This window comes from Castor canadensis, chromosome 4 (genome assembly GCF_047511655.1).
Source record: "Castor canadensis chromosome 4, mCasCan1.hap1v2, whole genome shotgun sequence".
In the NCBI taxonomy this organism is placed as follows: domain Eukaryota; kingdom Metazoa; phylum Chordata; class Mammalia; order Rodentia; family Castoridae; genus Castor; species Castor canadensis.
In genome coordinates, this window is record NC_133389.1 from 90,681,857 (window position 1) to 90,708,125 (window position 26,269).

At 48.0% G+C, this 26,269-nt stretch overlaps 2 protein-coding genes across 8 annotated transcripts in view; one reads left to right on the top strand and one right to left on the bottom strand.

Annotated features, from left to right (window-relative positions):
• Positions 1-19,946, top strand: part of Mgat5 (alpha-1,6-mannosylglycoprotein 6-beta-N-acetylglucosaminyltransferase) — a 331,452-nt gene extending 311,506 nt beyond the window's left edge. For all 7 annotated transcript variants that reach the window (XM_074070613.1, XM_074070610.1, XM_074070612.1 and 4 more), the window contains 2 exons: positions 8,615-8,772; positions 14,213-19,946. In XM_074070613.1, the coding sequence (XP_073926714.1) occupies positions 8,615-8,772; positions 14,213-14,411 (357 nt within the window). In that variant the 3' untranslated portion in view covers positions 14,412-19,946. The remainder of the gene's footprint in view (positions 1-8,614; positions 8,773-14,212) is intronic.
• A 1,532-nt stretch (positions 19,947-21,478) lies between these two features.
• Tmem163 (transmembrane protein 163) overlaps positions 21,479-26,269 on the bottom strand; it is a 221,037-nt gene continuing 216,246 nt past the window's right edge. Inside the window, exons 7-8 of the mRNA XM_074070617.1 lie at positions 23,690-23,831; positions 21,479-22,481 (exon numbers count right to left, since the gene is read on the bottom strand). Coding sequence (XP_073926718.1) covers positions 22,421-22,481; positions 23,690-23,831 — 203 coding nt within the window. The 3' untranslated portion in view covers positions 21,479-22,420. The remainder of the gene's footprint in view (positions 22,482-23,689; positions 23,832-26,269) is intronic.

The window sequence follows — 26,269 nt, forward strand, 5'->3', positions numbered from 1 at the left end:
GAAGTATATTATGTTTGAGTGGGAAATGGGGATCTGGGAGCTTATGTATGTGTATCTGTTTGTGCAGATATACATAGGCAGGCAGGTGCATGTATACATATCCCAGAAATCTGTTAATTATATGTTCCCAAATTTTATATCCTGATTTTTTTTTCTGCTTGATTTTTTGGGTTTTGAGATATAGTAAAATCTCCTAGTAAAGTTAAAAACCTTCAAAATGCTGGGGCTTGGCTTAAAAATTCAGATTTTATTCTAGAATAACAGGAAGTTAGGAAGGTTTTACCACAGGGTGAGCAGCAGAGTGCTAGCAATAGGTTTTAGAAAACTCTTCCCAGGAATCTTGTGTTTAGGGCATTTCTCACAAAGTGTTCTCCTAGTGCTCCAAAATCAGGTGGATTTTGAATTTATCCTGGGAAGTCTATTGGACTTAAAGTGTTCCCCCAATGCTAGATGGAAAACAAGACCCCACTGGCTCACAGATTTCATCTCCTATTAGCCCCAGGCCTCAGGATTTCAGAGTTTGGGGCATTCATTATTTTTACAGCTAGCAGAATATCTTCAAAGAGCAGCGAGGAAGGAGAGCAGGGCCCTTCTGTCAGGAGCAGGAAACCCTGTGGGTCCAGGAGGCACTTCCTGCATGCCGAGCTATAGAACCACCATACTCATTAGGCTGGTCTCAGCCTCCAGAATGCTCCACATGAGTTACCACTTTTACCCAGATCCCTTTCAAAGTTGTCCCTTATGTCCCCACCCCCACCCCAACCCCACTCCCATGGCAGCAGAAGCCTGAGGAAGCCAATTGACTGTAATCCAGAGCACCCCAGGCTTCCGGGACAGTTGAGCAGCCTCTGCAGGAAGCCTGCCTCAGACCCAGCCACCCCCAGGCCCCGCCACCATGGGGAAGGAGGCCTGGCTCCTTGGCTCCACCTCATGGCTCCCACCCTCACTAAAAACGTTGATGTGCATGGCAGGCCCTTTGAAATAAACTCTCTAAACGAGGCACAGCCTCCAGCACTGGAGGAGGTAGTGCCAAGGCGAAAATCCCTTGTGATCAAAGATCAAGCACGATTATTCCCTGACCTGAGTGTGTCCCTGCTTGTTAAGGTTTTCATTATGAATTTCTCAGGAAAGTTTATGTACTTGCCTCTGGCCTGAGAGCACAGAAGTTTCTTTTGAAGGAATGGCAATGCTCCAGTTGATTTCTGAAAACCACACACGTGCTCTTCAGCCCTATTTTCTACTTCCTTTAAAGACCCTCTAAATGTACAGGCTGGTGAGTCAGTCATACAGTTTGTGATTCCTGAGACAAGCACTCTAGGGGATACAGAGAGACAAAAGGAATCAACTCCCAGAGCAGCAGTAGAATCAACTTTAGCTCCTGTTTGTCTTGAACTCCCTAGGGAATGTTCTAGAAGCAGAGGTAAGCTGGTTAGTGAATCTGGAGCAATCTGGACAGGGATGACCTTGTAGGAAAAGCAGAAAAGACATTAGAAAGGGGAGAAGCTTGGGGAGTCTTCACTCTTGAAGTTGCCAAGGCCATACTCGCCCAGCTCTTCTACTGGAGGACGCTGGGTGGGTAGTGATGAATCAGGCACCAGACCCTGAAGTCAGACTGGCTTACATCCTGACTGCGGCTGCTGGCTGACCTTGGGCAGCTTACCTAGTCTTTCTGTGCTCCTGCCCTGCTGTGAAATGAGACAGTGCTACCCACTCCGTGGGGCTGGTGAAAACATGCTGAGGTAGGGCTGGGCACTGTGCCTCACTAGGTAGGTGCTCTGAACACCTTAGCTGCACACTGCTGCAGGAGCCCCAAAATCAACCAAAGGCATGTTTCTCAGACAGCTTCACTGATGTATAATTCACAGACTACAAAATTCCCTCCACATCAGGGTGCAATCTGGTGACTTTTTATGCGTGTTGATAGAGATACACAACCTCCATCTAGTTTTGCAACATTTCTGTCAATCAGTCCTCACTCCTGCCCCAGACACAGACACAGGAAACCACTGATCTATCTTCTGTCTCTGTAGATTTGCCTTTTCTGGAAATGTGTGGTTTCTTTCACAATGATGTCATCAGGGTTCATCTATATTGTAGCACATATGAGAACTTTTTATTGCTGAACAGGACTTGTGTTTGTCTACTCACCACTTGGTGGCCATTTGGATTATTTCTGCCTTTTGATTATTTTGAGGAGTGCTGTGATGAGTATCGTGTGTTTTCATTTCCCCCCAGGCAGATTGCTAGTAGTTGAGTAATTCAAGTTGAGCTTGTCAGCTCAAGGACAGTCTGGAGATTTAGTCCCTAAGGCCACTTTCACAGCCACCTTCTCTGATGCCTTTACGGAAGCACAGATTCCCAACTCCTCAAAGCAACCCCAGGGTGGCTGTGGATAGTTTACTTTCTTTAAAACAGCCCCAGCTAAGAATGGTGGGTACCCACCTGCAATGGAGGTATGCTTATTTCAGTCATCAGCCATCGCTCTTTCTATGTCGGGCTGTGGATCTTCCTGCTGTCACACAACTACCCAGTGTATCCTTGTCCCTCACATAGCCAGCTGAATGTGGTCTAGACCCCATTTTTATGGTCTGGAACCCGTCCCACCCCCCCCCATTTTCTTTTCTTTTTTTTTTTTCTAGACTTCTGACCTTCCTTCTAATTCCTGCCTCCAGAAGTGTATATCTGAACCTGTCTTATTGGTTCCAAACAAAGTCCTAATAGATCTTTTTTTTTTTTTTCCTAATAGATCTTAGACTTAGAAGCTGAACAGTTTGGCCAGGACTAGGTATGGTGGCAGCTTTGTGGAGAAGACCATGCCATGTACTACACTGAGGGTCCTTGTGCTGGCTCTTCTGTTCCTGACTCTCTGCTTTGCTTCCAGCAGGTGACCCTTTTCACCTGGCACAGCTAGCCCAGGGGGAAGGACAGACCAGGCTCACCTAGTGCTTCCCTCCTAGGGACAGCCCCCCCACCTCTTCACCCCAGCTCTTGGGGTGTTTGGTGACTCACGTTTTCTGTAGGCCTTGCCTCCTCTGCAGAGGCACCTCTGACTTCCTCTCGGTTTAGAACATGGCTTTTCCTCAGAAATTTGTTAGTGAATAAACCCTTCTTACTCTAGTTACTACAGGGAAACTTCTGAGTAGTGCAGTGTATTGAGAAGAAATTTGGTGACTGGTTGAAAAAATTGTTAGCTAGGAATGCAGATGGTGTGCGTTCTAAGTGGGCTCGTTAACCAGACTGGAAATTACTGTTTAATGTCTCACTCTGGCTGCATCAATGCCTCACTGGGTTGGCGTAGCCTCCCTGTCTACTTCTGCTACTGTCAAAGCCCCAGAATGCCAAAACCATGCAGTTCAGTTTAATAGCTCTTTACTGGGCACTAATTATCTGCAAAGCACCATGTTAATGGTAATCCACTAACTCCTAAACAGCCTACAAAACCCAGCCCAGACGTCCTTATCTCCTGAAAGCCTTCTCTGATTGCTACCACTGCTACTCTTCCTCTCCCCATAGAGTTAATTCTTTCCCTCCTCCAAGTGGCCTTTGCATCCTACTTGGGAATCTGTTTTTTACTTTTTTAATTTTTTAAGCGCTAGCCTCCTTAATAGACTGTGAGTGAACCTCTGAACACAAGTACTGTGTCTCCTTCATGTTCATAATTCCATTAGAATTCTATTTGAATTATTAAAGCATAAGGCTTTAATAGTCATTTTTACAGTTCTTGGTGAATGTATGTCTTTCTGCCTCTTAGCAAGTGTTTGTTGAATGAGTGCTTCTGGTGAAGCAATGATGCAACCTGGCATTGCTGTGTTAGCCTTATGCTGCAGATAAACAAAACAGACCTCTAGCCTCCTGAGCATCCAGCAGCAGTGACATTGGCTTCTGTTTTGTTGTGCCCCTGGAAGCACAGGGATGAGTTGTCATGGATTAGTTGTCAGATATAATACAGCAACTCATCTTTTACCTCTGGACCTTGGCAGCAAGCAGTGGTCAGCCCTGGACAGTATATGTGTTCTGTAACATCCAGATCTTCCTAGCAGCCCCCTTGCACTCACCTCCCAAGGACTGCCCAGGGAACGAAGGGTGATGATATTGATCCCATTTCACATGTGAGGGCAGCAGAGGGTACTTGGGCAGCATCTACGAAATCCCCACTGGTGGCCAGAGTCACAGTCCGGACCCTTCCTGCCTTAGCTCCTGTCATGCTTCCTGATGACACCTTCAGGCTTCCTCTGTTCAATTTTATCGCCTTCAGGCTTTCCAGATGGTTCCCTAAGTTTTAAGAAGATTCTGCTGCTATATTTAGTATTACTGACCCCCATCTGCCCACACACAGACTGCTAGGAGGATGCCAGGTCAATTCTTCCGGTGAGCATCGGCAGGGTGGCTGGTGACCGTGTGTTCATTGCAGCATTGAGCTACGCATGCCTAGCAAAGGGGACCTAGGAAGGTTGGTGCCTATGGATTACAAAGCAATGAAGAAACCAAGCCCATAAGCCCTAGGACGCAGCTCTGTGGGCTTCTCCCATTGTCCACACCTTCAGGTGCATTCTACCTTGCTTGGGCTGCTGTGCAGGCCAGCTACTCATTGGGCTCCCCATCTTCTACAGACACCTCCAAGCGGTGTCTGTGAACACTGTCCAGAGTGGAGGTGACCCTTCCAAGGAGGTGTTGAAGGAGGGAAGTGAGCATTTGTGAAGTACCTGCATTTACTGGTGTTCTGCTGTGCTCTATTCTTCCATTCTGTTAGCATCATTCTGCAGATAAGCAAGGAACCAGATCTTGTAACACCCTAAGCACTGCAATAGTTGGGCCAGGCTCCATATCTGGCCCTTCTTTTTTCTTTCTTTTTTTTTTTGATGCTACTGTCTTTATTTTTATTTATTTACTTTCTTTTATTATTCATATGTGCATACAAGGCTTGGATCATTTCTCCCCCCTGCCCCCACCCCCTCCCTTACCACCCACTCCACCCTCTCCCCCCCCACCCCCTCAATACCCAGCAGAAACTATTTTGCCCTTATTTCTAATTTTGTTGTAGAGAGAGTATAAGCAATAATAGGAAGGAACAAGGGTTTTTGCTGGTTGAGATAAGGATAGCTATACAGGGCATTGACTCACATTGATTGCCTGTGCGTGTGTGTTACCTTCTAGGTTAATTCTTTTGGATCTAACCTTTTCTCTAGTTCCTGGTCCCCTTTTCCTATTGGCCTCAGTTGCTTTTAAGGTATCTGCTTTAGTTTCTCTGCGTTAAGGGCAACAAATGCTAGCTAATTTTTTAGGTGTCTTACCTATCCTCACCCCTCCCTTGTGTGCTCTCGCTTTTATCATGTGCTCAAAGTCCAGTCCCATTGTTGTGATTGCCCTTGATCTAATGTCCACATATAAGGGTGGCCCTTCTTTTTTCTAACTTCAGTTTTAGCCTTGTACAAAGCTGAGAACGAATGAGGGACAAAGTTTCTTATTTGTCCTCAAACTCAACAGGTGAATCTCTGTTTGAGGGAATGTGGAGGAAGAGACTTGCCAGTTCTCTTACATAAGAGCCAGGCTCAACTTTCAGTCTTTGTGGGATTCCATCACCCCCACCTAACGCAAGTGTGTTAGTCAACTTTGTGTTACTAAAAGAAATACCTAAGATGGTCAACTTATAAGTCATAAAGGTTTATTTTGGCTCACGGTTTCCATGCTGGGTTGGCCCCATTGCTTTGGGCTTGTGTGAGGCAGCACATCATGGCAGGAGCACGTAGCCAAACAAAACTGCCTGCCTCCTGGTTGAGGAGCAAAAAAGGAACAGGAAGGTTCCAAGTTCCCAACATCCTCTTTAAGAGCATACCCCCAGTAACTTGAAGATCTCATTCTAGTTCTCACCTTCCAAAGACTCCCAGTAGTGCCACAGCTACAGTCCAAGTGATCACTTGGGCCTTTGGGGGCCATTCTAACTATAGCCTCAGGATTGGGCCAACTAAATCCAGGAAGCAGAGGATCTTTGCTAGCTTTCCTGGCTGTTTGCCTATCCTGTGCAGTAGGATTTGGTGTGTGGTGGATTTAAACTTTCTTCATTGGAGTATTTAGAAGCTATAGAAGTTACTCCTTTGCTCCTCAGGAATCATAAGCAAAGTTGCTTGCAGTAGCTAGCCAGACAGACAAAGACAATCTTTTCCAAACACTCATGCATCTCTTAGCTGTGATTCTCAAGAACTCCATTGATTATGATGTGCATTCGTTCTTCCTGGCCGATGACAGCCATCCTGATAGGATGGGTAAGGTGTCAGAATATACTATCTGGCTGAGAGTGATGGGCACCATCACACACTGAGCTCCCATTCAGGGTATCCCAGGTCTGTACAGACATACCATCACCCTTAGTAACAGCGTCCAGGTCCCCAGGACCACGCTACCCATGCCTCAGCACGCGCACAAATATGCTCAAAATCATGGCGAGTACACAGTCAGATGGGGTCCTCCTGCCTCATGGTGCCCAGGGCTGCATGTATCTCAAAACACTGCTCCTCTACTACTGCGCCTCACTTTCAGAAGATCAAACTGACATCCCTAAATAACCTAGTGTATTTCTATCATCTCTGAAGTTTTAGATCTCTCTGGAATCTTCTGTTTTCAGCTCCTAGGTGTCCAACTTTAGATGATCTTCTCACTGTTGGGTGAAGCGCTTTGATTCGCTAACCACTAAACTCAGACTCCAGGAGTCATGTCCTCTCATCAGCAGATGGGATACGGGACACAGCAGGTTGATTTCCTTACTTGTCCCAGTTCTGATCATCACTTAGAAGAGACCTGAACAGAAGCCAGCTCCATGTGCTCACTACCTGCCAGTGGCCTTTCTCAGCAAGTGGCAGCATTATCTCCTTTGAAAAGGAGGGGGAAGAAGCCAGAACCATAGAAGTCATCAATATCATCTCTTTTTTTGATGAGAAAACTGAGGCTCCAAATGTTAACATATTTTGCCCAAAGTTTTGCACAGCCTAAAGAAGGGAAAGGCAGGATGGACCTCAGAGCTGGCTGCCTGCAGAATCTGGGATAGGGGTTTCTTTTTTCCTTTTGTCATCTTTTGACTGATTAAAAGTAACACAAGGACAAAGTAAAAAAAAAAAACAGGGTGGGGCACGGGACACTTCCTCTGTGTGTTCTGGCCCTAGGAGCGCTGGGCCCTGAAATGACTAATTTCCTCAATCACATGGGAAGAGGTAGAGCTGAGGAAATATAAAATACCTCAGAAGGGCACACTGCAACTTCCTGATCCTGTTACTCTGTGTCACTGCTCAGCAGCAGCCCAGCCAACAGGAGGTATTCTTGGGGCAATGCATGCAAGTTTCTGTGTGTCTTTGTGGCTCCTCCCCCAGTGCCTGCCACAAAGGGAAACACACTAGGCGCCATCCTTCACCCTGCTTTCTCTTCTTAGTGTGTTGTGGAGACAGTTCCATGTCAGAGCTTAGAAACCGGTCTTTTTTTAGGTATTGTCTTGAAACAGGTCTCTGTTTAAATACAACCTTTGGATGCTATCCAGCCCTTTGGTTCTCTTCTCCGGTACTGCTGTGCTGCCCTGGGTCATCCTGGATAGGTTTCTTTGCATGTGTCCCCCCTATGTCTGTAGGAATTCCTATAGGAACCAAGTGTCCCTGATCCTATCCACCACCAGGTATGCCAGAAGACTGGCACTCCCCAAAGGTGATCCAGTATAGACAGCACCTGGGCAGGAGGGACAGTCTTGGGTTTGGAGACTTTCAGCCTTGGTTCCATTGGCCATGTGCGAGCAGAGCCAGCTCTGTGTATATCACAGGCACAGTTGAAAGGAGAGCTGGGCTCCCAGTGAGAGCAAATGGCCCAGTTCTCTCTTCCCCAGTTTCTGCTCCTAAGAGCTGTTGGTTCACAATCCTGCAAGATTGCTTCCTGGCCTCTGCCCCTCTGCCCCCTTCTCCTGGGTTTCTCTTAGCTGTGCTGGCTCCCTCCACTTCCTCTGGACCCTGAGAGTAACTGTGTGTCAGATTCCTTCACATCCTCTCTACTGGTTGTTAGTGTGGCGTGGTAACTGTTTTCCACCTACCAAAGGTATGGTACCACGTCAGACAATAGCAGAGATGTCCACAGACTCCTTGGTGTGATCCTTCGCCTCACAGTGTCAGAATCTTGCTATAGATTTAAAAAAAAGCCTAGCTCACAGCATCCTTATGAGGTAGCTGTCAAATTGGTATAGGCTTACAATGTTTTTTGGAATCTGAGCTGAGGAAGCAGACCAGTTGCTACAGACAGGCTGTAGATGGGCCTCGCATGGGATTTAAAATAGCCAGCCTGGGTGACGGCTGCTGATGACAATGTATCATCACCCTTCCAACCAGATGTGGTCCTGTGCACATTACAGCTGTTGTCTCTCACCTTTGAGCCCTACATGAGAGGCCTTACTGTGGCTACCTTTCCATGACTGAAGAAGCTAGTGGCTAGAGGTCAAGACCTGACCCAGTCTGATTCTGTCTGGCTCCCAACCCTTCCCTTCACTGTTCTTTCCAATATGATACCACCCGCATTCAGGATTGCCTGACAGGGCTGGGACTCCTCAGTTGCATCCTTGTTCCCTTGGCTGATGACTTTGTTGTCATTTTAGGACTTCTGTCACGGGCAAGTGATGTGGCCACCCCTTGGTGCCCTGCAGGTGAAGCTGGCTGAGCCCAGGCAGTCCTGCAAGCAGGTGTGCCAGGAGAACCAACTCATCTGTGAACCATCTTTCTTCCAGCACCTCAACAAAGACAAGGACATGCTAAAGTAAGTGCCCTGGGTTTGGGGCATCCCTGCTTCTGTGGACTTTCTGGGACGAGAGGAGAGGCACTGGGTTTCCATTTCCAGGCTGTGGGCTATAAGGAAAAGATGTGGGAGGGGGAGCAGGTTGCAGCATGGCCCCCAGAGAAGCACACCCAGCATTTTTATTGTTCGGTATGATGAAGTCACCTGGATACTGGTGTAGGAGAAGATGTTGTATTGCATAAACAGTGCCACATCTAGGCCTAGACATTGTGGGCGGTGCTCAGGTTGCTAACATTGCACCCAAGAACCAGGGAGAGGCAATGAACAGAGACCACAGGCACTGATGGACCTGCTCCTGAAATCCCAGCAGCAGTCAGGTCCCCAGGTAACCCCCAGAACAGCCCAAGCAGCACAGGGAGCAGGTGACAATCTTCAACCGAGGAGTCAAAAAGGAATGAGACGCAGGGAGAAGGAGCTGGCACAAGACTGCCCACAAGAGATTCCAGGTGCCACCTCCCCCACTCAGAGGCCCATCCTCTTTGCACTTTTGTTGTGTGGTGCAGCCTGGCTCTGCTGGTCCCTCAGCAGCAAGGCAGGTATAGCATTGGAAATGCTGACCAGGGCCACACCCAGGAGAGGCCTTTGCTGTCCCACCATTTCACGTTGTCCTTAGTACTTTTAATGATACTCTTCATTTCCCTTTGCACCAGCATTTGGAGTTTTGGCCTCTGGGACGCAAATTTCCACATGAAGTTTCTTCTGGCTTCTAACTCCTGTTTCCTGTCAGTGCTAACTGTTCTCTCACGCCCGTCCACATTATTACCTAATTATCTAGCATCTTCCCCAAGAGACTTGCCTATAAATAATAAGACACTACTGTCTCACCTCTACATATTCATTTGACAGTTGTGCTAACAATGTGTAAGGAATTGAGTGGGCTCAGGCCCTACCTGTCTCCCATCTGGCTTCACTGTGGTTGCTGTGCATGGTGGTCTGAGCTGGCCTGGTCCCTCTTGTCAGTCTCATTGTGTGAAGCATAGTATAAAGAGAGTGTGGCCTCCAGCACAGGCTGCAGTGACACTCTCCTGAGTAGGGCTCTGGGGGGATGCTGTTTTCTCCCACTCTTTTTATAGGAAGACGTGGTTCTGTCTTAATTCTGCTACTAACACAGAAGCACAGGCTGAACTAGGGAGGCCAGGGTGGTGCCCTGGGAAGCTGCGGCTCTGACATGGATGGAAAGCTGATGACAGCATTGGAAGCTTCCAGCTCTGTAGCATAGATCCTGAACTCCAGGGTTCCGTTTAGGGCTCCCCACCAGTTCCTTTTGCACATAGCTCCAAGAGTAAGGTGGCATTTCAAGAAGCCTAGCACTCATTTGTATTAGAATTCTGAAGTTGCCAGGGCCAGACACACCACTATGCTCAAGGTTCTGTTTGGGTGCAGCTCCTTCTGGAAGAGGAGACACAAGAAGCTGCCTCCTGGGAATGGGACCCACACATGACTCCTGAACAGTGCTGCTTCCTTCTGGGCCTGGGCTCTTGGCCTTGGTACTGTGATTGGAGTCTGGTTCAGAGCTAGTATGGGACCCAAACAGATGGCCCCACACAGGTGGTTACCTCTCCAGGGCAAGGGCCTGGATTACAGGGCCAAGAAGGGCAACCAATAGCTAAGTAGTGGCCAGCTCCCTCTGTTCCATCAGTTTTCTCATCTGCAGAATGGGGGCACCCTGGGTGCTGCTGAGGTGATAATGTACAGCTGTTGCTAAAGCAGAACAATAAAGAAGCCCCTTTTGGAGACAGCTTTGGGCAGTACAGTAGCTCAGGCTAGGACTAGAAAAGCCAGTCCCCTGGCCTGACCTCCTCACCTGCCATGCAGAGTCCACATAGCAGAGGACCTTGGTGTGGGGCTGTCCTTCAGCCATGTCCCATGCCACGTGATCACTCACCTTATCCTACTGTAGAAATGCGGCTTCTTACCAGGAGGCTAGAGTGAATGGTAATTTTGCAATAAAATGGTCTGAAATTAAGTCTGTGAGCATTAGAGCCCTACTAAATAACTTGCTCATGCATTTGTAAATACTGGTAATGCTGTAAAACCCCAGCTATCTGGCAGTCTATTGAGTGCCTCCCCAGCGTGGAGGTGATCCTGGTCCATCCATATTCATGGCCAATTAGCAATGAGCATCTCCTGTAAGCCAGGGCTGCTTTTTCTTCTCCATCATGGAGCCCAGTTCTCAGCCAAGCTTGAGCTCCTTTTCAGCCTTTGGGTGTCCAGTAATTACCATATAATATAAATGTAATGTATCACACAAATTGAGCCCTTGGGGTATCCTGTGTTGAATCAGCAAGAATTGGTGATTCTCTGAGCTCCTATTTTTGCAGGGGACAATTAAGTGCTTAAGACACAACCAAAGAGCATGCATGGTTCAGTTGTGACTTGTCCTCTAGACAAGACTCAGCCAAGGCCAGACGAGGCTGAGGGTGGAAGGGACCAGAAGGCAAAGGACTACAGGACATGCCAGAGTCCCTTGGTGCATAGCCCAGAGGAACATGCTTTGCCGCTTAGCTACCTCTTGAAGTTAGTTGCATCTTCTAAAATTTCAAATTACAATAAGGGCAGTTGCCTGGGAGAGGGGGCGGGGCTTGGCAGGAGGGAAGTAGCTCCAGGGCAGGGGCCAGTGGGAGGAGGAGTGAGACAGAAAGCTGGGACAGCCCTGCATCTTGAAGGGCTGATGTCCTGTGTCCTATATCAAAGAAAGATGGTCCTCTCCCCTGGAGCTGGGCTTCTCAACCTAACCCATGATGAGGGGAAGAAGCAGGCAACACCATGGAAGGGCTTTGCTCTCTCTTCCTCCTTCAAGAGCGTTGTAAATTGTGAACTGAGGGCTGTTTGGCCCCAGAAGCCCCCAAAAGCCCCCAACCCCACCCTATGAGAAAGCTGTCCAGGCCAGCTGGAGAGAGAAGGCGGCTAGGGGAAGGGTGAGGGTGAGAGGGGAACATGCATACTTTGTGGAGTCTCAGAGTAGGCAAGTGTGTATGAGAGTGAGACAGACAAACAGGTATCACATGGATAGGCAGGCACACACAGCCCTGTGTATGTTCTGGAAAGGAAAGAGATCTCTAGAGCTGAGGTCCCTGGGCTGTGGGGCCATCTAATCACAGGTGTTCCCTGGCAGGTACACCTTTCTGCTGACTTTTGCTCCATGTTACACAAGGATGGGCTCTGAGACCAGCACCAGCACACCAATAAAAGGGAGAACCCTCAGGCAGGTCTTCCCTGTGACCCCAGGGGAAGCATGTGCTCTTGGAGCTCTTAGTGAGGATGCACTCACGGGTGTATGCCCATGTGTGCTTGTAGTAAGCAGACTGTGCCCTAGATCCTGAGTTCAGATGACCCCAGGAGCCGGGACAGTAGAGGGGCTTTCCATGGCTCCTAACAGTGCTACCCGTCCACCTGGGGTCTGCAAGTGGGAGAGGTTTCCACGCTCATGGTCAGCAGTGTGCCAGGCAGATGGTCTGAGTAAAGGCACAACAGCCGCTGTACTCCACCCATGTAAATAAATAGCGTAAGCATAAATCTGTGTCCCAAAGTCACGTTCCACATGTAAACTTCTCATTCCAATTGAAGTTCTGAACACAGGTATGAAAGATGTCCTTTTCTCATTTTTGGCCAGTTGGGGTACTCTGTGAAGGACCTGGTAGCCCCCAATCTTAGAAAATCCATGAAACTCCCACTTCCAGCCATCTTCTTTCATGGTCCCAGGGCAGGACACCACTATGTCCCAGCTGCCACCTAGACAAGGGATGGGAAGGTGTTAGGGGAGTGGTAGAGCTCTCCCCCAGTGACTGCAGGGGTGAGGCAGGAGTGGCGCTGCCCTTTAAGAGGCTCCAGGCTTCTCTGGATCTAACAGGCACGTGCCGGAGGTGCTGCTGGCTCTTGGGGGAGGGACCCCCCAGTGAGTGCCAGGTTCCAGAGCACCTGGGTCTTTGGTGTCTGAGCAGGAGCCAGGCTAGCAGTTTGAAAGACACACCAGAAGCTGGGAATTGCAGGATTCACATTGGCAAGGGGAGGCAAGGCCCGGGTGGCCAGCAGGAGTGGGAGAGAGAAAGATGCCTCTCTCTCCCCACTCCCCATCTGGAAGCTCCTCAAAGATGGTCCAGAATCTCAAGTTTCCGTCCTGATCTCCCCCCAAGAGGTGAGACTTCCCACGCACAAAGCAGAATGGATAGTGCCTGCCATGTGATGGTGACGTTGGCAGTGACCATGGTAATCAGGAGCATTAACAACCAGTTGACCACTCACTGTGGCAGAGCTGGACTCTGCTAAGTGCTCCATAAGCATTCATTTAATTCCTGCAGTTAAGGATTATTTATCCCCATCTGACTCAGAGAAACTGAGCTTCAGAGATGCTCAGTCATTTGTCCAGGGGCCCTTCCCTGTACTCAGGGGCAGAACTCGTCCTCACCTGGCATCCATGCAGGACACTGAGACCTCTTTATTCTGTATGGGGGAGGGGAATTGGAGTGGGGGAAGCCAGTGCACCCCAGGTGAGAGAGAAAGAGCTGCAGTTTTTTGAGAAAACATCCAGAGTATCCTTACCCCCACCCCTGCCCCAAGCAGTGGCCCCAGTGTGAGGACACAAAGCCACTTGTAGTCTACAGATAGCTTTGGCGCGGGGGACAGGAGCACAAGGCTCAGGAACAGGGCCTGGTTCAGCTGCCATCACATCTTGAAGCCTCACCTCCCTTATCTCCAACCAGGGTTACTGTCACCATTGCCAAAAGGTCATGTAAATCATGGTGAAGATCCCAGAAATCAAGGCCGCTGGGACAGCACCTGATTGCTTTTCAGCAGGAGACTAAGGCTGCTGGGATCATTTTAAGCCTTTAATTTTAAAAATATGCATACTTTTAAAAAGCATTTAAATAATACAGGGCTTTGCCCCACTCTCACTCTTCAGAAGTACCCATTGCTAGGGCTTTAGTGTGCCACCGTCTTGGTTTTGACACTCACTCAGCCACCCATCTCGGGCAGATCACACTGTATACCCTCTTCCATAACCCGCCTTCCCCTGGGACAGCTCTCACACCGCAACCCACACCACTTTTCTCCTTCATTGCTTTTCAGTGGAACTCCAAAAGCACAGAATGGCCATGGTTTATTTAGCTGTTTTCCACTTGGTGGGTTATATGGGTTGTTTCTAGTTTTTCTCCATTGCAGACAGTGCTTCCCTGAGCAGCCCAGCCTCACAGATACTGCTGCATGCCCATCTGGGCGCACACATGCATTTTCAGAGCTGGAATTCCTAAAAGTGGAGAAATATGGGGTCGGAGAGTGAGCACCATTTCATTTCTTAAACTGGAAAACTGAACATGCTTCTGACACCGCAGCAGGTGGGCCAATGGAGCAAATGAGAACGGATTCTGTCCCCTGCATCTCTAGCCTTTCTTTTCCTTTACAGGTACGAGGTGATTTGCCAAAGCTCAGAGATAGCCAAGGATATCCTGGTGCCCTCCTTTGACCCCAAGAGCAAACACTGTGTGTTCCAAGGGGACCTCCTGCTCTTCAGCTGCGCAGGCGCCCACCCCAGGCACCGGAGGATCTGCCCCTGCCGGGACTTCATCAAGGGCCAGGTGGCCCTCTGCAAAGACTGCCTATAGCAGCTGCCTGTCCAGCCCTACACTCATTCTGCTGGGGAAGATGGTGGCTCACTTGGTAGGGCCAGGGGCAGAAGTCATTCAGGGACTCTGGCCAGAGCCTGAACTTTTTGGTCCTGGGTTTGAATTTGGTACTGCTTCTGCGGCCAGCATATCCCAGGAGTTTTCACTAAGCCAAATGAGAGCCTGGCTTCTCCCCGGTATATATATATATGAACGTCCTTTCTATTTTGTGAGGAGCAACTGTAATGAGACTGTCCATACAGCTTATCCAGGGCTTAAGAAAAAATGTCTAGAGAGATTGCTATAAATCAAAACAAAACAAGAGGAGGAATTGAGCTGATCGGACAGAACTTCTATTGGGAACATTCCTAAACCCATTAACTTATTTATTTGGGGGGGGGGGGAATTGGGAGGGAGAAAAGGGATTGATGTCAGTCTACTTTATTTCCCGCTGTTAATCATTCACCTTCGCAATACTATTGTTCTGTCCACTTGGGGCTAGGTAACCTACTCGAGGGCAGCTATGGGGACCAGCAGATGGCAGCAGAACAAAAGAAAAATCTTGCTTTGGAAACACAGCCAAACTATCCAGGGCATTGTTCTCTTCCTATGTGTGCTTGGCTAGAGGACAGGTAACCCTTTGGCAGGGGGACATGCTGTGATGTCCAGACAGCACAGCCAGAGACAAAAGATAGGCTGCTTTGCAATCAAGAGAGGCCCCTTTCCAGTGTGTCCCCTCCCCACTCACCCACACACCTTGGCCCTAATTCTTGTTAGAATTCCTTTAGGAATGAAATGCAGGATTGTAGAATTTTTGCTTGCTAAACTGTAGTAAATTTGCCCTCCCTCTTTTGCCACTGTAAGGAAGAAAGTAGAGGGAGGTGCAGGACTCAAAGAGCTGCCCAAGGACTTGGAGGTCAGCTCTCTACAGAGCTGAGACTTGGACTGGAGTGATGTCAGTCCATACAAGTTAGTGGCACAACTGGGGCTGGATCCTGACAGGTGGGTATGTCCTATGTGATGTCTGATATCAGGAAATTCCAGGGAATGGGGTTCTTTGTGAACTTGATGTTAACTGGGGGAGCACAAGCAGCTCTGAGTGAATGCTGTGTGCTGTCCTGGCCACTCCCCAGGGTGTGACTTGCAAGGGATGGGAATCTGGTGCTGGTTTTAACTCCAGGCACTGTTATTGTGAGGGGATGAGCAGTGCCATGGATTGGCCCACCAGCAGGTTGGCCTGTGCTCTGCTTTTGTGTGAGTTGCCATTCCTGCTGAAGCTTTGCTTCTGTGCTATGTGTGTACCTTTGTGAGTCTCGTGAAGCCCTGGATACCTCCATGCCAGCAAGAGTGAGCCCTCTTCTACCTCCTGCTGAGCTATCAGCATCTCACCTACCCAGCCCTGGCTGGCCTAGTGGAGCACCTTGGGTGCTTAGGGCTGTACCCTAGAGTTCCCAGTGTTCTATCTGCTGGGGGGAAGAGCAGCCAGGTGGAGCCTCTACCAGGCAGAACGGCTGGGCAAGGTTGATGACTGGCTGGGCCCTCTGAAAGTAAGGGAAAGGAAAAATTCATCTTTGTGAGCATGGAGGCTTTAAGTCTGGGAAGTTAGATCTGCCTGCTTCTTGATTTCTTCCCTGGGGCCTAAGTAATACCAAAGGCACAGCCACATCCCTTCTTTGTAGGCCCTCAGATGGCTGCTCAGTGGGTCTGAATTGTACTGCTAGTCCAAGAGAATGCAAAGGAGTGGGGGAGGAGTAGCCAGGGTCTCTCTCCAGCCCTCAGGCAGCCCCGGAGCACTGACAGGGGTCCATTCAAGGGTGAGAATAGCCTCTGCCAGGGCCCAGACACAAGCACAGCAGAGGTCCAATAGTTGGTGCTGGCGTGTGTGTGTTCATTTCTTTAAGCTTGCTAGTGCAGTTTCCTGCAGTAGGAGAGGAAAGAACTAGCATCCTTGCTGTAAGGAAGGGCTTTTTCCCAATTCCTGGGCTAGCTCCACCCTTTCCTGGGCTCTCCCAGGATGTCCACAGGCTGAAGGTGACAATGCAAGCATTTGATCAGCAGGGGGAGCCTGCGAGTCAAGAGTTATTTCCCATACTCAAGCTAGGTTAACCTGCTTAGCAGAGAGCTGTTTAAACAGCACAGGAATTCTGAAAGCAAAGAAGCCGGACAGCAATGTTGTCCCCGCCTGCAGAAGCTATAGGGATAATTTGCTGGCTTTCCTGAGCCCAGGGCCTCTGTACTTTTGTGTTCCTCTTCAAGATCTCCAGGGTCAGGCAGCCCAGCAGAGCACTTTCTCCCATTTAAAAATTCCTCTTACTTTCCCCCAGTCTGGTATTAGCCGATATTAGCTGGAAGTAAGACCAGTTTCTACTGGTGGAGATGCTGCTTTGGGGGCAAACAAACCCACAGTTCAGTTGTTAAGGGCATTATCAATAGATAAGGTGATCCCTGAATGTGCATTGGCTCCCAGGCCTTCTCACACTTGGCCCAAGTATGGTCACTTTTCCTCCAGGGGAAATTGGGATAGGGCGGCTTCTTTCTGCCCAGTGTGTAAAGAAATGAAGGTGTCTCTTATCTGTGGGCTGGGAGCCTGCAGCAGTTTTGCCATCGTTGATCCTCAAAACTAAACTGATTTGTGATTGATGACAATTCCACAGGGAGCGAAATCCTGAATCGGGATTCATGTTTTCCTGTGCTGTAATCATGTCTTGCCTGGTCTTTTGGATTATTTCCCCCCTTAAGTATTTTAAATACTTAAGGGAAAGACATTTATCTAATTTATTAAGAGAAAGGAAGCTCTCCTTGTAAGGCAAACACTTCCTGAAAGGGGAAACACTTTTTTGAATGACAGTAAACACCTCATTTATTCCATGTATGCAATTTGATTTGCACACTTACAAATGGAGACGCTTCTTTGCATTTTTGCTTTGATTGGGTTTTTGTCACTGCTTATTATAATTTGCTTTGTGTCGCTGTGTGTTTGGAAATATTAGTCTTTCTTTGGTGATAGTTGTTTTTCTGATGTGCCTTTTCACTTTTCTTTGGGGTTGGCTTTTGGAGTCTGGATGCTATTGAAGGAAGAAACTGGACTGCATTAGCATTGAGACAGGATAGACCCCTGGGTTACTGTAGATGTTCAAGAAGGGCATGAGAAATTCTCCTCAAGCTACAGTCTGTGTGTCCACATTCACTCCCAGAGTGAATAGAAAGCCATGAGAATGCCAAGGAAAGAGTTGGCTTTCTCCAAACTTGGCCATACCTTTGGGACTGTCTTAGAACAGCTGTTTGCCAGGGTGCTCATGGTCCAGCACACCCTGCCACCCTGACCCTTGCTGAGGTGTGCCCAAGGCAGGAGGCCAGCCCTATGTGAGGGTTCAGCCTCACTGAACTCCTCAAAAGCAATAACCCAGAAATACTTCAACTGGTTAGCATGAAGGGGAGAGACTGTGTACCCCTTTTTTGTTCTTTAGTGAATGAATGTAAGATTTAATTACAGTGAATCAGTAGCTTGGACTGGAGCCACAGTACAACTCACTGGTTGGTAGTGAACACAACATGTGATAGAGCGGACTGAGTGTGTGCGCGCGTGCTTTTTAGACCAGACCAGACCAAGTTGGTTTGCTTACATTGTGTATATAAGTAGACACTGCCACCCTCTCCCATGCCCAAAAATTCTCGATTTAGGGGGAAAAAGTTTATTTTGTTAACGACAGGCTCTGTTGTATGTGTTACTGTCCCAAGCCTGGATTGTGTTATTTATTTAAAAATATTTTAATTTCCATATTGGCTTTATTCTAATCCCATCCGTCTCTATGGGGCTGCAGAGCATCCTCAAGTGAGTAGATGGATGGACATATGTGGATTTATACTCATTTAGGAAGCTGGCTGTTTTGTAAAGCTGAGGTAACTTCCTTTCATTGTTGTTGGCTTCAACAAAAAGTGGAAAGCCAAGTTTTTTCATATAGCAAAAGACCAAATTAGCTGTATAGTCTTGGATGCAGAAAAAAATTATCCTAGCTTTCCTAGGACTTAGGGTTTTGTGAGGATTCAATGTTTAGCACAGTGCCTAGCACATGGTAAATGTTAAATATTGTTCGTATTAGCATTTCATAAAACTGGAGAAATAAAGAGCTGAGCTCACTCCCTATCTGTTGATTCAAAATGATAGCTACATGAAAATGTTATTCCAAGTTGATCAAATGTTATAGGAATTACTGGTTTCCAGTGTCCATTTTCTGCACCTTCCCTGCTAGTTGACATTTTAATATATTCCTGAATGCATTGAGTGATTTGAAAATATGCCAGACATCAGTCCCCAGTGCAACTAGGCTGCAAAAATTAACTGGAGTTGGAAAGGGTAAAGGTGACTTTTGGCCACATACTGGCCCTCTCCCCAGAACATTCCAGGGATTTTTTTTTTTTTGAGGAACTTTTTGAGCTAGAAATTAAAAGTTCTCAGACTGTACCCCTTAAAGTTAATACTACTCCTCTGCAATGCAATAATGGAGAATTTCTGTTACTTAAGGAGAAGGAATGACCAACTGAACATACACATTCCCCAGGAAATCCCTTTGCTGCCCCCTGCTGGCCAGGGTGGCCCCCAGCAGCCTGGTTACCATATGTTTCCATTAAATCAAAGGTTAATTCCCACCCCAGACCCCAGAATGAGTCAGCTGAGGCCCTGGGGCAGGGATTTTTGGCCTCTTTCAGAACAGCTCCTCAGACAGCACGTGGTTTTAATGATGTTTTCCAAAATCACGTAGATACCAGTTTACTGTTTAGTTTGTTGAGGATTTAGCCTCTTACTTCCTTGAGGGATTTAAAGTTTTATCTACTGCCCATGTCAGCACAACTCTGGATAGATTGTAGTCATAGAATATGGGAAATTTTCTAGAGTTCAGTGTGTTTTTCAAATTCCTTTGACTTCTCTTCAGCTAGTCTTACAGTTCTATGGATGCAATGATTGACATTTACCCTCTGCAAAGTCTCACTCACTGTCCCAGATTCTGTTGCAAGACTGTCCTTCACCCGACTCTGACCTCCCACAAGTGGGAGGTATGAGCTTATTTGGTGGGCGAGAACACTGTCTGTGGAGGTGGGGGTTGAGTGGTGGGTGTGCAGAGAGCATCCTGGTACTGGAGGTCAAAATGCCTCCCTGGGTGAGTAGTCAGGAGCCTCAGTCAGTCTGCCACTACCGCCAAAGCTGAGGCGGAGCAAAGCAGCATTGTTCTGCCCAGGTATTAACAAGACAGTAGTGCAACGATTGATGCCAAAGGAGATGGTGATGTCCCTTCTACTGTAGTTGCTGTCACAACCTTGATGTTGTTAAGCTAATGGCCCTTTGTGTCTGTGTCTTCAAACAGATCCTGGTCCAGCCGTTTTCTACTGTCACTTGTGGGGTTAAATAGCGGGATTCTGCAGATAAGGTGTCGCTGTCGGAACGTACTGTACTGCCATAGAGAGCACTGCTTTGTTTTCCACTGTTGTAGAGAAAACTAGGGAGAACTTTATTTTTCAATAAACTTTTCTGTGTGACAAGTGGAAGTGATTTTTTTTGGGGGGGGGCTGGATAAAGACAGGGTCACCTGCAGACAAAGCTTGGCAGCTGTCCAGCTATCTCTTGTGGTTACAAGCACATGGTTGGTAGGAAGGTGTGTTTAGGGTATGGAGGGAAAGAGTTGTATTGTTCAGCCTTCTCCCCTTTATGTCACGTCTGCCCATGCTAAGTTCAGAGCATTCTCGCTACCCTGCGTTCACCTTGAAGGAAGCCGAACTAGAAAATGAACTGCTAGATGTTCTTTTTTGTGCTGTTACTGCATCAGACATTTGAGTCTTTCAGCCAGGTGCCTGTGGCTCACACCTGTAATCCTAGCTACTTGGGAGGCTATCGGGAGGATCGCAGTTCAAGGCCAGCCTGAGAAATAGTTCACAAGACTCCATCTCCAAGACAACTAGAGCAAATGGACTGAGGTGTGGCTCAAGTGATAGGGCGCCTGCTTTGCAAATGCAAAGTCCTGAATTCAAATTCCAATACCACCAAAAAAAAAAGGTCTTTCAGAATGGGCTAGGAAAACAGCCCTGAGAGGGTTGAATGCCTGGGATCAGTGGACTCTGTGCACTTGCTTAGGCAAGTACTCTGGAAACACAATGAAGGCCACCCCCATGTCCACACGGAGGGGCTCAGTCCTCTCCATCATGGCCTTTCCAAAATGGGGACCTCCAGGTTAATGTCTGCAAAACAGACACCACAGAGTTCATACCATGTGTTTGGTGGGACACAATTCCTAAAAATCCTGAGGAATTGCCGACAGCCTCTGCTTGGGGAATGCTATGTCATGGCAGTGAGAAAGCCTGAAGAACTGCAACCTACGGAATCCTGAGTGAGTTTGCCAGACTTGCTCATATATTTGCTTTTTTTATAGGTAGTATATTAGCATCTCATGGAAGGCTTCTCAGAGTGCCACATTAAAGGAAGTACATTGGACTGAGGGCCTCTGACTTTGTAAGACAGACTACAGGTTGAGTGTCCCTTATCAGAAGAGTTTCAGATTTGGGAATATTGGCATATACATAACGAGATATCTTGGGGCTAGGACCCACGGCTAACCATGAAACTTATTTCTGTGTCATATACACCAAACATATCCACATAACCTGAAGCCAGTTTTATACAATATTTTTAGTACACCTGGGTTCTTACTGTGACTCATCACAAGGCCAGGTGTGACATCTTCTATTCGTGATATCATTGTTAGCACTCAGCATTTTGGATTTCAGATTTTTGGGTCAGAGGTGCTCAACCTGTACGTTCCTTTAAGCAACATGGTGTGAGATCAGCCATCCCTCCGTCCAGGCAAGATCACACTCCAAGAGCCTCCAGCGCTACCCTGTGAATACACAGCAGTCGTGTGGGCCTGTCCCATGGAACCCATCATGACAGTCCAAGTTCACTCCCACCAGGCACAAGCAATGCCTGCCACACCCTTCAGCCATATGGAAAACCTGCCCAAGATGGACTTTTCCCCAGTGCTGGTGCTGCACGATGACAACTCTCAAACATTGCCTCCCAGTACCATACAAAACAAGTAAAGGTCTTTATTGGCCAGACACTGCTGCCTGGACGGGCAGGACTGGGAGAGGTACAGAACATTGTGGGGCGGGACACGTCTACAGCGTCTACACCTAAGGTTACATAAACTGAGAACATCTTGTTCCTTACAGAGGAGTAAACCGTCTCTCACAGACTGTAATGTACCATTACCACTTAACACAGCATATAGATATATGCATATACAGATTATATAATTATTTATTACAAATAAACTGTAGTTTCACATCTCAAAAATGGATCCTGTTTTTACCTAGATGTGCAGGTTGTGAATATGTGAGAAAGGGTCTTGTGCTTAGGTAGCTCGTCCATGCAAAGCTCACGTATATCACTAGGAACTTTAAAAAATAGAATGGTCTCCTTTTGAACAAATCTGTTTAGATTTAGGATTAGTAAAACAGTATGAAATTAATGAAATACATTGGTAGAAATTAGGACGTGATATACTGATGGGTCTGGGTTTGTAAGAGGATGAGGGGCGTGGGCTTCCCTTAAAATCTGCCAGGAGAGAAGAGACTTTGGAACGATGAAGTGGCTGGAGCCACACAAAATCCTGAGGAAGTGGACCTGGTCAGTTATCTGTTTCAAGCTTAGTCACCACAGAAGGGCTTTCTGCTAAGCAGAGGTCTTATATCCTACCCCTCAAGGACTGTTTTACTGCAGAAAATAGAATATGTCAGTTCTGGCTTGAGCTGGGGACCATCTGTCTCCCCCCACGGGCATTGTCCTAATGTGTCTGATGGAGTAAGGGACAGGGCAGATCCACCCACCGGGAAGACCTCACCCTGCGACGTCAAACTATATGAAAGAAAACTTCCAAAAAAGAAATGATGTTCCATTACATGGAAACCTCTCATCCTCTTGACCATCTTCGTGTGGGGCAGCCCATGCTGCCCTTTCACTTTCACTCAAACATCTCATAGTGGCGTGTCTGCCTCACCCGTGGCACCATGTCGATGAGGAGTCTGCAAAGAAGACGACAGACATGGTTACTTCAATGCCAGACCGTCTACAGCCGTGGGACAAAAGAACTTAGAAAATACTAAGTTTCCTGAGCCTTTTAAAGCTAATCCACACACCATAAATTTCACGCTTTAGAAGTTTAGTATACTCATGAACTTGTGTGATCATCCCTACTATCTCAACTCCAGAACATTTTTATCATCCTATGCTCACTAGCAGTCCCTCCATTCTTCCTCCACTGGTGTCTATGGATTTGCCTACTCTAGAAATTTCACAAAAGGAATCATACACTTATGGGGCCTTTTGTATCTAGCTCCTTTCTCTTGGCATAATTTTGGTGGTCTATCCACGTGGTGATAGTAATACATTTATGGCTGAATAATATTCACTGTATGGACATGCCACATTTATAAATCCATCAGTTACAGATGGTTTTTTGTGCATATTATCTGAATGCTGCTGCTGTGAGCATTCATACACAAGTGTTGGCATAAATGTTTGTCTTCATTCTTCTGGAATATCACCAAGGAAAATGCTGGGTCAAATGGCACCACCATGTTTAATGTTTTGAGGAGCTGCTAAAGTCCTTTTCCAAAGCAGCAGCACCTTCTGGCATTCCCATCAAGAATGTGTGAGGGTCCCAGCCCTTCCCAATCCTCACCAACACTAGTAACCATCTTGGTGGGAGAAGGGAAGTTTTAACATTTATAAGCTCAGTGTTTTGCAGAAATGGTTTTCTCCGCAGCTGACTGTGCAGCCTGGTTACTGGATTTGGATCCAGAGCCAGTAATGCCAGTGCGTCCCTTCTTCAGTGCACACAGGACTCCATGCCGAGGGTGGCTTTTTCCTCAGTGTGACCCTTCTACACTCTCCAAGGCCAGTTCGAGGCCAGGCAAAAAGTTAGTGAGACCCAATTTCCAAAATAATCCAGAGCAAAAAGGGCTGAAGGAGTCACTCAAATGCTTGCCTGGTGAGTAAGCCCTGAGTTCACACTCCAGTATTGCTTCCCCACCCCTCAAAAGGCTTAAGTCTCTTATCAGAGTCCCTGTCTTTCTTCTGAGCCCTGCAAGGGGCTTTCCCAGTCACCTGACCTTGGGGTCAGGTTCAAGAAGGGCACAGGTACAAGATGTGACTCCGAGGATCCTGCTCTGTCACTTCCTGGCTGGGGAAGGGAGTGGAAAGAGGGGCAATGATGAAAGCAGGAACATACTTGACCCCGTAGGCAAAGATGGTGAGGCCGATCAGCACGCCTATGCTGCCATCCAGGTACCAGACCGCTGCATCATGCTTGAACACTTCTGCGCTCAGAAGAATGGAGAAACCCATCACACCGCCCACAAGGGAGTTAAACCCTGCAGGAGAAGCAAAGAGACACTGCACCATCGTGCTGAGATCTCTCAGCCATCCAAGTGCCTCCAGCGGAAGTTGTCTGGAAGCTCTCAGAGGTGATAGCTACCACCTGGAACACACACAGGGCTCCTCATTCTCAGCCCAAAGATCACCAGGGGACATCCCTGCTACAGCTGTCATCCCCACGGTCAGTCTCTATCCCCTGCTTCCCCCCCTCCCCTTCCTTATGTCCGTGTGACAGGGCACGTATGTGGTTCATTGTTAGTCTCCACCCCACCACCCTTGAATGTGACCTTTTCAAGGAGTAGTTTGGTTTCCTGTTGAATCCACAGAGTCCAGGACAGTGCCTGACCCACAGAAAATCCAAATCCTTGGTGAGTCAAATCTTTTGAATGTCTGCTGGGCCAGGCTCCCAGTGGTATTTTAGACACACACCCGTCTTCTCAGCCCTCTGAAGAGAGATTATGATCCCCATTTTACCAATGAGTGAGCTAAGCAGAGGGAAGTTAAGCCAAGGTTGGCCAGCTAGAGTAGGGCTGGGATTCCCCCCAAAGCTGTGTCCACCTCTGTGGGCTCCTCAAGTAACCTAAGGATTTTTCCCAAAAGGCAATGCAAAGTTCTGAATGACTGACTAAAGAAAAGGTAATAAACTAACATACTGATCACCACCTACTTCCACAAGTCACCTCCTCTGGTCCCCACCACTTAGGTAAAAGGGGGTGTGAGGTCTAAGAGTTTTCAAAGGTCACATGGGAAAGGATTGGCTCTGAGAGAGTTCCAGAGTCTGTGCTGAGAGCCACGAGGCTTCTCCCCTGCTTCTTCATCGCAGTGATCCCGAGAGAAGCTTCAGACCCATGTCAGCCTAGTCACCTCTCAGTACCAGGCCCTGGGGTAACACAGTCGTGCTCGTGAATTCCAACCCTCTCATGCCTCCAGGTAGGAATGTTGAGATCAAACACCCTACCAGGTATTCACACAGGGGGAGCATCTATGTGAAGGGCAGAAGAGGAACCAGGTGGGCGGAATGATTTCAGTAAAGCCTGAGTTAGGGTCCTGAGGAGGGGCCATCTACAGGCTGCTGTCCAATAATGAGAACAAGATAAACCCGAAGCCTGGAAGGGCATCTCCAGGACTGACCCATAACTCCCATCATACCTTCCCCTCCAATTCTCAGATGATAATGGACCTTGTTCTTCTCGGAGCACACAGGCTTAGACAATACCTCCGTCTTTGATCTTGACCTTTCCCCTCAAACGCACAAGCATCTCAAGCCAAAGGTGTACAAAACAAGCCCTCCAGCAGCCATCTCTGTATGTGCTGCAGTGGCCACAAATCTAAAAGCTCATCCATAGGACTTGACCCAAAAATCTAATTCATCAGGTAATTCTGGCCAGTTGTTACATCACAACCAACCTGAAGTTTCTTCCTTACTCTGCTCCCACACTTTTCCAACCTGTCTTAGTCAGCACCGAACTCTTCTGGACCCCTGACCAACCTCTGTACCAGTTTCCCCTCCTGATCTCAATGCTCTACACCCACACTCTGTCCCCCATACAGCCACCCCCCCAAGTTCTTTCCTCCCTCACTCCACCCCCACAGCCACCTCACAGGGCCCTAGAACCTACTGAGACCCCTCTTCCTCAGAACTTCCCAGACTCTATGCCTCCTTCCCTGCCCAGAAAGCTCAGCCCCTAGGAACCCACAAGTGCTTCCTTTCTACCCACTGTCACACCTACCTCCTCAGCCTCATTGTGGCTCTGTTTCTCTCCAGGACTGTTCTCCACCTAACAGATAACCTTTGCTGTTTTCTTGTTTTGTTTTACCTTTTTACCACCTGTCCCCCACCAGAAACCTAAGTTTAAGAACAGGAACTTTGTCCCATTCCTTGCTGTGTACCATGTTACAGAACAAGGCCTGCCATTTGTCAGGGCTACAGATGATCCCTGCATCAATTAATGAATTGCCAAATGGAGAGAGGGAGGAAGAGAAGGTGTGGATCATGACCTCAGCCCTTTGGAGAGAGAAGGAGCCACGCCTTGCCTGGCTCTGATAGAAGCCAGGTGGTGCTTAGAAGATACAAGAGCCTGAAGTTCCCCAGACAGCCACTAGGTGTCCACTCAGCTCCACCAAGACAGCCCCACTCTGCAAGTCAGCACCAAGGACAGCCCAGCACCAATGTCTGCCAGCAGGTGCTCCCTGATGACAGCGGAGGAGCTGAGGCACACCTCCTTCACTTACATCTTCTAAGAGGGGACTGCTGGGCTCACCTTTTATGACTCATTCAGCTTCACCTTTTAGGAACCTGCACAAGAACACTAGAACACATATGCAAAGACTGCGGACTGAATCCAAGTCAGTCCCTCAGAATTTTCAATCTTCCTGGACATAGGCATCCTGCAGGAAGAGCCCAAGCCCCAGCATAGCCCACCATCCCCGCCCC